The 13282-nt window shown below is 46.0% G+C and overlaps 1 protein-coding gene across 2 annotated transcripts in view; it reads left to right on the top strand.

The window, feature by feature from the left end:
* The first annotated feature begins 324 nt into the window (after positions 1–324).
* The window catches only part of LOC134456497 (solute carrier family 41 member 1), a 37707-nt gene continuing 24749 nt past the window's right edge, over positions 325–13282 (top strand). The window contains exons 1-4 of one of the 2 annotated variants that reach the window (XM_063207861.1): positions 325–539; positions 2684–2813; positions 3044–3165; positions 3881–3949. In XM_063207861.1, coding sequence (XP_063063931.1) covers positions 2717–2813; positions 3044–3165; positions 3881–3949 — 288 coding nt within the window. In that variant the 5' untranslated portion in view covers positions 325–539; positions 2684–2716. Of the gene's footprint in view, positions 540–2683; positions 2814–3040; positions 3166–3880; positions 3950–13282 lie in introns of both variants that reach the window. The other variant, XM_063207860.1, reaches the window with a different exon arrangement.

Raw genomic sequence — 13282 nt, 5'->3', positions numbered from 1 at the left:
GCTGAAGTCAAGGGCCAAACTATGGTGAAAGCCAGTAGGCCTATTGGAGAAGCAGCCCTCTGTAGGCCACGCGCAGTGACTGGTGGGCGAGAGGATGGCTCCATCTTGTGGTAGCGAGAAGGATGTGCAGCTACCAACCTCCACAAAAAAACTTTCATTAGGCCTACTGGCTTGTCAAATTAGTTTTCTCAAATGTTAATCATTTGCAGCGATAACAAGAAAACAATTAATACCTTTAGAATCTTGCCATTTTAAATGGCGTAAACGGAATGAATTCAAATGATGGCAATGGCAGCCCTAGCGTATGTATGTAAGAAAGGCATTAAACGTGTGGATGAAGTCTGCGTCTGTCGCGGTTTGCAGCTATGCCATCAGACAGATATGACATCTGCCAACAGAAGTGAAATTTAAGATGCCACTTTACTTTCTGCCCTCCTCAAACACGGGGAGTCCTTGCACTGCATACTAAATTTAGACTATTCAAAGGTCCCCCTCCACATGCGGTGACCTCCTCATTCATTGCTGAAACAATATTTAGGGTAAGTAGGCTAAAGTATTTCTGAATCATTTCTATAACTGTTGGCAGGCCTATATTCAGCACTGCGTGGTGTGTCGTGATTTACGCAGGTACTTCCAGTGTCTTTTTTGCTGTCTATTTTATCGTTACGCACTTGTTACGAGGTGACGTACTGACTCACATGCAGAAAACACCACTGTGCTGTACAAACATGAATAGAGAAGAGTTGTAGTAGCCTATACCTCGTATTGTATGCTTTAAAATGTCAAACTTTTAAGTTGAAGTGAAGGAAAACCTTTCCACGTGTACGTCATCATTTGGAATATGAACATGAACATGGCGCCTCAGTGAACGTTGTGGCAGTGTATGTAAGCCAAGCTGACACCTAGTAAACATGTCCTTAGACTGTTATGTACGCCTTCGAATCATCTGTGAACTCGATACACTGCACACATCGGGAAATTCGCAGCATCGATTAGCAGATGGAGCTCTGCAGTATTCCTTGCCAGCGCGTATCTTTCCGCGGACTGTTGCCTCAATTTAGGAATAGTTCAAACGTCAAAGCAGGGAACGTTGGCGTTTTTGTGTTTTCGGACTAAACATGGTTAGACTTTTGAATGTCTCGTAGTTAGCATGGTGAATCATGTTGTAACGTTTCGTTTTCGTAAAGATTTCCACTGATTTCTTGCTCAGGCTACTTGATGAGGTCAAACGCCAGACCAGGATGCTGTGGTTAAGCGCTAAAGCTAGAGGGAATGTGTCATTACACCCCTTCACTCACTCTGCGTATGGGTCAAAAATATCCATATACAACACAAATTGACAAGAATAATTGAGTTAGGCCTACTGGGGAAAAAAAACATCTGTAAGATCAACACATACGTTCTGGTAGATGGACATGCGCAATGCGTGCGCATCTGGATGCTTTGATTCCAACCCAGTGTCAATGGTTACAGTGACCAGTCAGATTTGTCAGCAACAAGCTACTAGAAGCTAGTGGTGTATAGGGTTATTTCTGGCATTTGAGTGTTCTTACTTTCTTTAACTGCTTGACCACTTTCAGAGGTCATAGATCACCCTCCAAGTTGAAGTTTTCTCCTGAAGCGACAGATTGGCAGGAAAAGTATAGCAAAACAAAATAAAAAATTGAATAATTAATGTTCACCAAAATAAACAAAAGTAAGCTAAATCATATTCCCATGTATTAATAACTGCATCATAATTTGATATATTGCATCTCTCAACATTACACCATTGTCGTTATTTTACGTACAGACGTAGGGGTGCACAGGAAAATGTATCGGTATATGGGTGGGCCTCGTCATGGTTAAGTTTGGGAACCCCTGGGTTAGGTTATGTGAAAGTGGTTCAGTCTCTTTTCAGGTGAGATTAAAAAAAAAAATACATTTATGCGTAGTAGGGCAACATATTGGCTGCATTTTCTATGAAAACAAAGCAGAAGGCCTTCAATTAGGGAGGTTACGTCTTGGTCTCATTGAACTCCCTACTTTTTATATTCATAGTAGCTTTTAAGACCTTGGCTGCTAACCTGTAGCACATATAGGTGTGGTTTGTGTCAGGTCACAAAAAGTATGGTCTCAAAAAGTAAAACAACTTTCATAACATCTATTGCTGGGCAGCCGGTATTCAGCAGCCATAATCCAGTGCCGCATATTCCAAATGGCCTGGTTTGACCTGTCCAAGTGCCCTACCCGGAAAGGTAAAACTAGGTAGGTAATTTGGAATAGATGGCACTGGACTGTAACCTCTGAATTCAGGTTGCCCATCACTATTCTGGCCATATTAGTTTGCCTGTTTCAATGAATTGTCATCACTTTAGCCTCATTATGAAACAGTGTATTCATACCTGGAAACTGCAATGATGAAGATCAAGTTACTCACAACTGCAAATCTCCATCACTACATGAAAAAGACACATCTATATAGTGTGTTGTCATGAACTACTGTATATTCTATTTCAAATATTTTTATATGTTTAATACTGTTTATTGTTTGTCAAGAACCAATCAACTTAGAGCAGCTCCAACGGCCCTGGGTAGAGGCGTGTTTAAGGCAGTGGCGTGGTCTAAGCAGAGACGTTCTATTGGGACTATTGGGATTCTTTGTTTTTCTTTCCAACACTGCGTCATGTGTCTGCTTCAACAGTGGGAGAGCAACTCGGGAGGAGCCACCATCACCATGCCTGAAGATGAAGTCCGCCAGAGGAAGAAGAAGAAGTCCAAGAAGGGGAAGGGCAAGGGGCAGGGTGCGGCAGCTAACGAACAGCAGCTAGCAGGTAGGGCTGTAAATAGTAATCGATATACACTCACCGTTACATTCTTAAGTATCGTAAATCACCTAATCGCTGGCCCCTGCCGAGTGGAAAAAGTAATTGGAAAAAAATCAAATCGAATCGTATCGTGGGGCTTTCTTAAGTATCGAAAATAATCGAATCACTGCCTTTAGAAATCGAACAATATTGAATTGTATTGTCATGGATGCTGTGATCTACACCCCTACTAGCAGGTTTGGACGCCCAGGAAGATGCCAAACTCCTGCCGCCACCTCCACCCAAGAAGCCCGCGGAGACCAAGCCAGTCAAGGCCGCAGCGGAGGAGGAGGAGTCGTCCATCTGGATCTGTCTCCAGGTGCTGTTCCCCTACCTGTTAAGGATGTTCCCCTACCTGTTGATGCTCTTCCCAACACTGTTAAAAAGGACACTGTGTGAGATTTTTAGTTCTTTATTTCTAGAATTCATGCTGTCCATTCATTACCTTTTTCATGAATACTTACCACCACCATCAAATTCTAAGTATTCATTATAACTGGAAAAATTGCACTTTTCATACATGAAAAGGAGGATCTTCTCCATGGTCCACCATTTTGAATTTCCAGAAATAGCCATTTTTAGTTGCAAAAATGACTGTACTTGGACCATACAAAAAATATTTGTTTATTACTTTGTAAACTTTCAAGTAAAGATCACATTTGGCAGTAGGCAGCCCAGTTTCAATGAGCAGCATAGTTGCAGTACCTTTTTTGACCATTTCCTGCACAGTGTCCCTTTAATGCTGTTCCCCTACCTGTTAATGCTCCCAGTTGTGTTTAATTGCATGATGTTTTGGTCCTCAGCCCTTCTTCAAGTGCAACTGAAGTGAGTGATCAATGTATGTCCTGTCCGCAACACTGTTAATGCCCCCAGTTGTTAAATGGCACAACGTTGCAGACCTCAGTGAAGAACGCCATCAAAACACTAGGAGAATTAACAGTGTATGCAGACATTTATCACTCACTTCAGCTATTGTGTTTTGTCCAGCACCTGTATGTGCCACTGATGTGTGCGCTGCGTTGTCTGTTCCCCAGGTGCTGTTCCCGTACCTGCTGGCGGGCATGGGGATGGTGATGGCCGGCATGGTGCTGGACTTTGTGCAGGTGAGACATCAATCTGATCCTTAAGCATAAATTTGCCACATATCAGCTGATGTCGTTCTGTGGTTATTAACGTTTTCTGATGCTGGGCAGCATGTTCTACTAGCTGTCACTCAAATTGTACAGTGTTAAAGATAGCTAAGCCTACAGTACATGGAGTGCATTATTATGCTTCACTGTTAATATGATGTGTGTCATGAAAATCAACTTACCATGCGGTCGCCAACCCAACATCAAATAATACTACAGCCCCCCACGTAGGTTGGTTACAACATTTTCACATAACTGGTATGTTTGTCCATGCTCCAAAGTACACAAGCACAGTTCATAATCATGTTGTACCATGTCCATAAAAGAGCCGATACCGTTTGTGCGTGTGAAATCATCTGTTCATTTCATTTAGATGTCTTTCATTGAGTTATACGGTGTGTATGTGGCTTACAAATGCATACAACAGTCCTTTCTGCCCACTACTCTCTAATATGTGTCCACTGTTCAAGAACATAAGCTTATCATTTCTGTCAACTTAGAAAGGCTAAATACCTATAAAATATGACTTAGAAAACTGACTGATTTTCCTTGCAGGGTGCCTGGTTTGGATTAACCAGAGACATTGGCGTTTTGTTGTGTTTTGATGTGTGGTGAATTTAATCCAGGCATTGGTGGGAAATGCAGTAGTCCTTAGCATTGCAACAGAGGTAACTTCTAAAAGGCAGTTACCTGGTATTGCTCATCAACACAGAGGATATGTGCATGATAACCACTACCGCAAGGGCTTTGCAAGCCTTCACTGTTGTACGAGAAAGCTGATACTGCTGATCAGCAAAGAACAACCCTGTCTTCCTGTGAACAAAATTCAAGAGACACCGCACACTGCTTACTTTTCTTTACTTTATTTCTCGGAGCGAACAACGCGTTTCGCCTGATGACGCATTGGGCGAAACGCGTTGTGCGCTCCGAGAAATAAAGTAAAGAAAAGTAAGCAGTGTGCGGTGTCTCTTGAATTTTGTTCATTGATTCACCTTCTCCTGCCTCACACCTGCACCTGCATTACTGAGGGCTTGTGCACAAGGACTCTCTTGAACCCTGTCTTCCTGTTTGCCTGACTCACAATGGAGTAAATATCACTGCAGATTTTAGCCGGAGAATGGTGCAGTTCTACATCACACATTTCCAGGCAACGTGATGGTAGCACTGTTATGTTCAGTTTTAGTGAATTGCTCAGCTTTTCAAAAAGTCAGTTGCATTTGTCAGACTGACTATTGACTTAAAGTAAACATATAACATCTCATGATGCTGAAGAGTAAACATAAAACATCTTATGATGATGAAGAGTAAACATATAACATCTTATGATGCTGAAGCGTTCCTTCAGAAGCCTAGTCAACTCTAATCGTTCCCCTTGGTGGTCTGTCCTCTCTCAGTGGTGAATGTGCGCTAAGCAGAGGAGGATGGAGGAGGAGGAACATTTGGCAAGCCTAGGCAATTGCCCAGGGCCCCGACCAAATCTGTCCTCCATAGGGGCCCCCAACTGTCAGACCAGTCGCAATAAACACATAAAAAAGTAGGCCTGATTATAACTTGTCACTTGTGAAAAGTAATTGAAGATATGTAAGAGACAAAACACTAAAATAGCACCTTCGCTCCTTCCATGCCAGTTGGTGACGAATTTAAAGAATGACTTTTGAGGGCCACATGAATATATTTTGCCCAGGGCCCCAAAGCGGCCAGATCCGGCCCTGGCGCTACGCTATGCTATGTAGCCAGTTATGCTGCTCAGTGCAAGCCCATCTCTACCAGTGCACCATGGGGTATTTGCCCCTTTATACCCAGCAGCTGTCACAATAAGATCAGAGGGAAATCTACGCCTGGTGGCGGCCTGGCCAGTCTCACATCTTTTTTTTTTTACAGTCACGATGAAAATATTGTTGATGCAACGAGAGCGCGCAGCCGAGCCAAGCAAGCGAGCGACTGACCTGTTATTGAGGATGTCTTTTTAAGCCTATTTTTGCTGACTAATCACATTTACCGTCTCGTCTGGTTTAGGACATCTATTACTTCCTCCATGCTGAAAGCCCCCTTTTCAATTAAGTCTCCCATTTTGATGATACAGATTTTATTTTTTTTTGTCTGGTGGAGGAGCGGAAATTAATAGCCGTGTTAATCCGAGATGAGCGGTGTTTGGAATGCGGTGTGTTTAGCTGGTTACCAGCAGGAGGGGATAGGGTAGAGTAGTGGCCAGGGTCGGATTAATGCACAGGCTAGACATGGCTGCAGCCTAGGGCCCCCCACCTACCAGGGGCCCCCCTTATTAGCCAAAAGTGAAAAAAAAATTGCGAAAGTTGTGACACAATATTGAAAGAAATCATCTATCATGGTGATGAGCACAGTTGGTAGACATTCTATCCTTAATTCCAAGCTTGTAATTATGACACTGTCTATGTAAATTTGTAGCGAAATTTGTCCCCCAGGGGGGGGCTCATAGCAACCTTTAGCCTAGGGGCCCTGAGTCATCTTAATCCGGTCCGGGGTAGTGCAGTCGTGCTGCTGCGCCCATCCTCATCCTCATCCTCATCCTCAGCTGCGGTCTACGTAGGTGCACTTCAGCTTAATCATGGCTCCGGTGGGGGCTGCCTGGCTGCCTGCCTCTCTCCCTGCCTGCCTGCCTGCCTGCCTGCCTGCCTGTCTGCCTGCCTGGCTGCCTGGCTGCCTGGCTGCCTGCCTCTCTCCCTGCCTGCCTGCCTGCCTGCCTGCCTGCCTGCCTGCCTGTGCTGCCTGCCTGCCTGCCTGCCTGCCTGCCTGCCTGCCTGCCTGCCTGCCTCCCTGCCTGCCTGCCTACCTGCCTGCCTGCCTGCCTGCCTGCCTGCCTGCCTGCCTGCCTGCCTGCCTGTGCTGCCTGCCTGCCTGCCTGCCTGCCTGCCTGCCTGCCTGCCTGCCTGTGCTGCCTGCCTGCCTGCCTGCCTGCCTGCCTGTGCTGCCTGCCTGCCTGCCTGCCTGTGCTGCCTGCCTGTGCTGCCTGCCTGCCTGCCTGCCTGCCTGCCTGCCTGCCTGCCTGCCTGCCTGTGCTGCCTGCCTGCCTGCCTGTGCTGCCTGCCTGCCTGCCTGCCTGCCTGCCTGCCTGTGCTGCCTGCCTGCCTGCCTGTGCTGTCTGCCTGCCTGTGCTGCCTGCCTGTGCTGCCTGCCTGCCTGCCTGTGCTGCCTGCCTGCCTGTGCTGTCTGCCTGCCTGCCTGTCTGCCTGCCTTCATCTCCCTGCTCTGGTCTGTTTGTGCCTGCCTGCTTCCTGGCAGCGACGTGTACCAGCGCGTGTAAGCCATCAGACACGACTTTTAAAACCTGCTGCGTGGGTCGGGTACGGACGGTACTGTCTGCCACATCTCTCTTCCTCATCCCTCTTCCTTCCTTCCTCACTCTCTCTCTCACTCTCTCTCTCTCTCTCTCTCTCTCTCTCTCTCTCTCTCTCTCTCTCTCTCTCTCTCTCTCTCTCTCTCTCTCTCTCTCTCTCTCATACACATTTGCTTCAGTGCAATGTGTGTCCCCCCACGCTCCCTTCCTCACTTACTCTATCTCTCTCCATGACGCTTTCTTGGGGGTGGGGAGCAGGCACCGGCATGCAGTCTGCAGCAGGACCATCGAGAGATGACTAGGCAGAGAGAATGAGAGAGAAAGAGAGAGAGAGAGAGAGAGAGAGAATGAGAGAGAGAATGAGAGAGAGAGATGACTTGGGAGGGAAAGAGAGAGAGAGAGAGGGAGGAGGGAGGATAAAAGCATTGTGGTGATGCTGAGTACTAGGGTTGGGTGGGGGATATGTGTATGTGTGTGAAGGAGAGAGCTTGGGGAAATGAGTCAGGGAGGAAGGAGGAGAGGAGAGAAGAGGGGAGGAGAAAAGAGGAGAGGAGAGGCATGAGAGTCGTGAGGAGAGGAGAGGTGTGAGTCGGGGAGGAGGGAGGAGAGGAGAGGCATGAATGGAGAGGAGAGAGGAGAGGAGGGGAGGAGAGGAGAGGAGATGAGAGAAGGAGTGGAGAGGAGAGGAGAGGAGGGTAGGAGAGGAGAGGAGATGAGAGAAGGAGTGGAGAGGAGAGGAGAGGAGAGGAGATGAGTGGAGAGGAGAGGAGATGAGTGGAGAGGAGAGGAGAGGAGATGAGTGGAGAGGAGAGGAGATGAGTGGAGAGGAGAGGAGAGGAGAGGAGATGAGTGGAGAGGAGAGGAGAGGAGATGAGTGGAGAGGAGAGGAGAGGAGAGGAGAGGCGTGAGGAGAGGCGGCGTCTGCAGAAGGGACTTGCCACTCGCTATAGGAGGGGCTAAAACAGACCACCAGAGAGGGAGAGAGAGAGAGAGAGAGAGAGAGAGAGAGAGAGAGAGAGAGAGACAAAGAGGGAGGGGAACGCAGAGAAAGAGATCGAGAGAGAGAGCTAGAGCAAAGAGAGAGATAGAGGGAGAGTGAAAGAGAGAGAGAAGGAAAGGGAGAGAAGGAGAGGGAGGGAGGGAGGGTGACCACACAAAAAAAACACAAAAAGACTTGTGCCATGTGTTAGACTTGTGCCGTGTGTTAGACTTGTGCCGTGTGTTAGACGTGTGCCATGTGTTAGACGTGTGCCATGTGTTTTTGTCAGGTCTTACACCTGTTAGCCCAGAGGGTCCTCTCCAAAATACCCCCAAAGTCTTCCCCAGGCAGAGGACAGCCCTACGCCTGTCTATACCACTGGAGAAGAGGAGAGGAGAGGAGAGGAGAGGAGAGGAGAGGAGGGGAGGGGAGGGGAGAGGAGAGGAAAAAGAGAGGATAAAAGTGGAGAAGAGAGGGGATAGGATAGGAGAGGGGAAGACAGGAGTAGAAGAGAGGAGGGGAGAGGAGAGGGGAGGAGAGGAGAGGAGAAGAGAGGAGATGAGAGGAGAGGAGAGGAGGTAAGGAAATTGATACCTAAAGAAGGGAAGAGAAGAACGGAGCAGTGAGAGATATGGGAGAGTGATAGGGATGCAGTGTGTGTGTGTGTGTTTGCAAGCTGAGAGGTGGATGGGGTTATCACAAGCTCTAAGTGTAGCTCTCGCTGTCGCTCTGAGAGGCACGAGGACTCCAGGAAACGGTGCGTCACGACAGCAGTGACGAAGACTCTCGATCACTCTTCTCTTCCGGACCGGAACAAGACCTGACCAGCCTGCCTCTCTCTCCCTCTCTCTCTCTCCCTCTCTCTCTCTCTCCCCCTACCACGTGGATGCCACTTTGCTTTTTTTCCCCTTTCTGTCACAGTCACGGAGACTGGTGTGTGGAGCAGGACTGGGCAGCATGTTACGGAGACTGGTGTGTGGATCAGGACAACAGGGCAGCGTTACCAAGCAAGGGCATCTGTGGTTTGGCTCGGCTTGGGTTGAAGGTGCACTTCTGTCATTATTGCTACATTTTTACCTGGACTGATGTAAGAAGCTAGTAGGATTGCTTTCTAGACGAAAGTAATTGCTGCATCGAAGTACCTGTACTTTTTTTATGGAGGAAAAAAAAAAGTTGTCTGCTTCGTCTGTCTCACCTGTGGAATTTGAAGGATTTTTTTTCTGTATTGTTTGAAATGAAATCGAAGGATTTTGCTGGAGGATTTTTTGTCAGATAGCTGGAAAATGTTCAACTCTGGTCGGCTTTGTCATAACTTCTGAAGAACCTCTGAACAAGTACAAGAAGAGAAGTATATTTCTTTGGAACTTGGCATTTTTAGAGGCTTCTTAAGACAACCTAGATGTCAATCTACTTCTTCGGAGGAGCTGCAAAAAAAGTCAGCTATGGGAGCACAAGGAAGGGACGGCATAACAGCCACATAACAGGTGCTGCCAGTCGACTGCAGTGAGCATGTTGTATTGCTGCTGAGCCTCTTGACTCTCTGCTGGTTGTATTGCCGCTGAGCCTCTTGACTCTCTGCTTGTTGGGCTGGAAAAAGTCAGTCACGGGAGCTGTAACCTCAAAATCACAAATCAAGTTCCAGTGGACCTACAGTACCTCGGGCATATTGCATCGTGTGGCAGAGTTTGTTTTTATCTCACTGGTGTTGGACTGGGGAAAAAAAAGTCAGGTAGGGCAACTCTAACCTCAAACCTCAAAAACCCCAAAGATCTGGAGCTAGTCAACCGCCGTGAACCGAATCGCGTGGCCCCACAGGTCTTGAGCTGCTGGGAAGAAGTCCGTTAGGGAAACTTTAAACTCAAACTCAAAGTCACAGAACTGTTGCTGTCTGGCTGAGTGTCAGCCTTTGTGGCTGTCCGGCTGGCTGTCAACCTTGTGGCTGTCCGGCTGGCTGTCAACCTTGTGGCTGTCTGGATTTGACCGTCGGATCTTGGGCTGGTGGAAAAGTCGAGGGGGATCCTACCTCAAAGTCACAGAACAGAACAGGGGGCCAGTCGACCGCTGTGAACGTATGGTATCGCACGGCCCCAGTCGACTATTGTGAACCTACTGTGTCCCGTGGTGGCCCTAGTCCGGTAGTTTTGACCGTTGTGAACCTACGGTATCGCACCGCGGGCGGCCCGAGTCTGTTTTGAGCGTGTGCTGTCGGGGATGGGCTGAGTGGTTGGTGGCGGCTGCCATGGTGGTCACTCAGCTGGAGTTGGAGCTGTGCTACCAGGGCTCGAAGCTGCGGGGCTTCACCTGTAAGCTGACGCGCTCCCCGCATGGCTTCCTGCCAGAGAGCTCCTGGCTCATCGCCGCCCAGGTGCTGGTGCCGTACCTGGTGGCCGGCCTGGGGATGGTGGCAGCCGGCATCGTCATGGATGTGGTGCAAGTATGTCATGCGGCTCCTCAGTTCTCACGTGTGTGTGTGTGTGTGTGTGTGTGTGTGTGTGTGTGTGTGTGTGTGTGTGTGTGTGTGTGTGTGTGTGTGTGTGTGTGTGTGTGTGTGTGTGTGTGTGTGTGTGTGTGTCATGGATGTGGTGTAAGTATTTAATGTGGCTCTTCAGTTCTCACTCACTTCAGACTCACAATCCTGTTTCCAGAATGTCAGAAGATTCTATTCTAGAAGATTCTGTTTTAGAATATTCTGTTTTACATGATTCTGTTTTAGAATATTCTGTTTTAGAATATTCTGTTTTAGAATATTCTGTTTTACAAGATTCTGTTTTAGAAGATTCTGTTTTACAAGATTCCGTTTTAGAAGTGTATAGAAACATGTTGAGCACGTGTTTAGCCCTCTACCCTCCCCTCCACATCAAGTACTGCTTATCATGGTGGCAGCTAGCATGCTCATGAATGTGGTGCAAGTATGTTGCTCTTCTCATTCAGCACTCAACATCCTGCTTTAAGAAACCTTTCCTCCACATCAAGTACTTCTTATCTAGAGAAGTGTATATCTAGACCTGTAAGATCAACGGAATGACAATGAATAATTTGATCTTCGTTTACTATTTTGGAAGGGTTATGGGCTGAGTTTTATGTTTAGACAGCAGTTTTAGAGCAGTTTTAGTATTTGACCTTGTGTGTTTAGGGATACACAGTTACTGGCTTTCTATGTGTCTTTTTCTCATTATACTTGATCTAAGTTATGTTATGGATTTTGTATTTTTGGGCAAATCGTAAATCACAAAAATAGTTGAAACCAGATCATATTACGTTATTGGATTTTGCCATAGTTTCTCTGTCCTTAAATTCCTCTAAATATACAAACCTGTATGTAATTTTTTTGTCGAATTTAGATTGACATCAAGTCGAAGTTTGATGCCGACTATTTTCGTACATGTTAATTAATTTAAATTAATTTTGATTCAATAATTATTTAAATCACATCATATCTAAATCATCAAAATAATTGTACTAATTAAAAATCTTCATCATGTAGTTTGTCTCATACAGTGCATCTCCAGGGGCTTTGATAATCATAGTAGTCAATCAGTAATCAGTAATCAGAGTTTGATTTGTGGTTTCCCCCTTTTTGACAAATTTCAAACCATAGTCTGCAGTTAGTATTAACCAAATATTTTCAAAACAAACTCCGTAATGCCAACAGTTTTTCAGCTTCGTGAATGAGTGCATAAGTGTTTTATGATAAAACTTTTATCAAGACCCACAGAAAATTGTGCTCTATGTCCATGTCCACACCACCCCTACCAAAACACAGATCACACTCTTCTCTGATATCAGGAAAAGAAAACGTTCATAACTCTTAATATTCTTTAATAATCATCTGTATAGCATAGGTGGGTACGAAGGCTGAGAAAACCTCACCTGAAGTAGAACTAAAATTATGATTTTGACTATCCACTATTACACTTCTGCCAGCTGTAGCATCAGTTCCTGTATGTTTCGAAGCCTGAAATGTGTGCACAAAGTTGGAGAGGTGACCCCCAAGACCTTGCTGTAAAAATACGTAATTGACATCTATAGACCTCATTGGCAGTTGATGCTATTTTCAATTATGTCTACAGACGTAGTTTTCGTGTGAATGTGGAAACCCTGATCTCATTTCGTAGTACTGTCATCTTTCCATGCATTCAAGTAGGGCTGCACGATGATTAAGGGAAAAAATATATAATCACGATTATTTTGGTCAAAATTGTAATCACGATTATTGATCACGATTATTGATTTTTTTCTGATTTTTTTGAGAATTATAACAAGATGAAATATAACCAAGAATGAATTATTAATACGGGATGAGCAAAATAAAATGAATTGTAATAATTATGCAAAGGCAATAGCATGAAACTTAGGTGGACAGATTTCTGTCCAGAAACAACAGCCTGTCAGTATGTTCTGGCTTCAAGGACGCTCTCAAAGTTAGGTCACTATTGCCACGATTAAATCACAATTGAAATCACGACTGCGATTTTCGATTATTTTCGATTAATTGTGCAGCCCTACATTCAAGGTTGTGGCATTTGGATTTTGGCCCTGTTTCATGTGGTCACTGTCCAGTTTATTTTAAACTTCCTATTTACTGAACGCATGAAACGAAACGAAACACTTGATGACATTTGCAGTGTACTGTAGTAGTCCTCTGTGATATCATGTATTGAAGTGTCACAAGAAGCTGCTCTGCAATATTATGATCGTAAATGTTTATTGCTGGAGGACTTCTCGGTATTAAATGGTGCCCTCACTCACACAGCAGAGTGCCAAGGACAACAGGCGGTGGGGGTGGCGGGTTGACATGACATGGCAGGGTGGCCAAGGGCTCCAGCACGCACACGAGAGGGAGAAGGAGACAGAGAAAGAGAGAGAAGGGGACAGAGAAAGAGAGAGAAGGGGACAGAGAAAGAGAGAGAAGGAGACAGAGAAAGAGAGAGAAGGGGACAGAGAAAGAGAGAGAAGGGGACAGAGAAAGAGAGTGAAGGGGACAGAGAAAGAGAGAGAGGGAGACAGAGAAAGA

Source organism: Engraulis encrasicolus, chromosome 10 (assembly GCF_034702125.1).
Source record: "Engraulis encrasicolus isolate BLACKSEA-1 chromosome 10, IST_EnEncr_1.0, whole genome shotgun sequence".
Lineage (NCBI taxonomy): Eukaryota > Metazoa > Chordata > Actinopteri > Clupeiformes > Engraulidae > Engraulis > Engraulis encrasicolus.
This window is presented reverse-complemented; position numbering and strand designations above follow the sequence as displayed.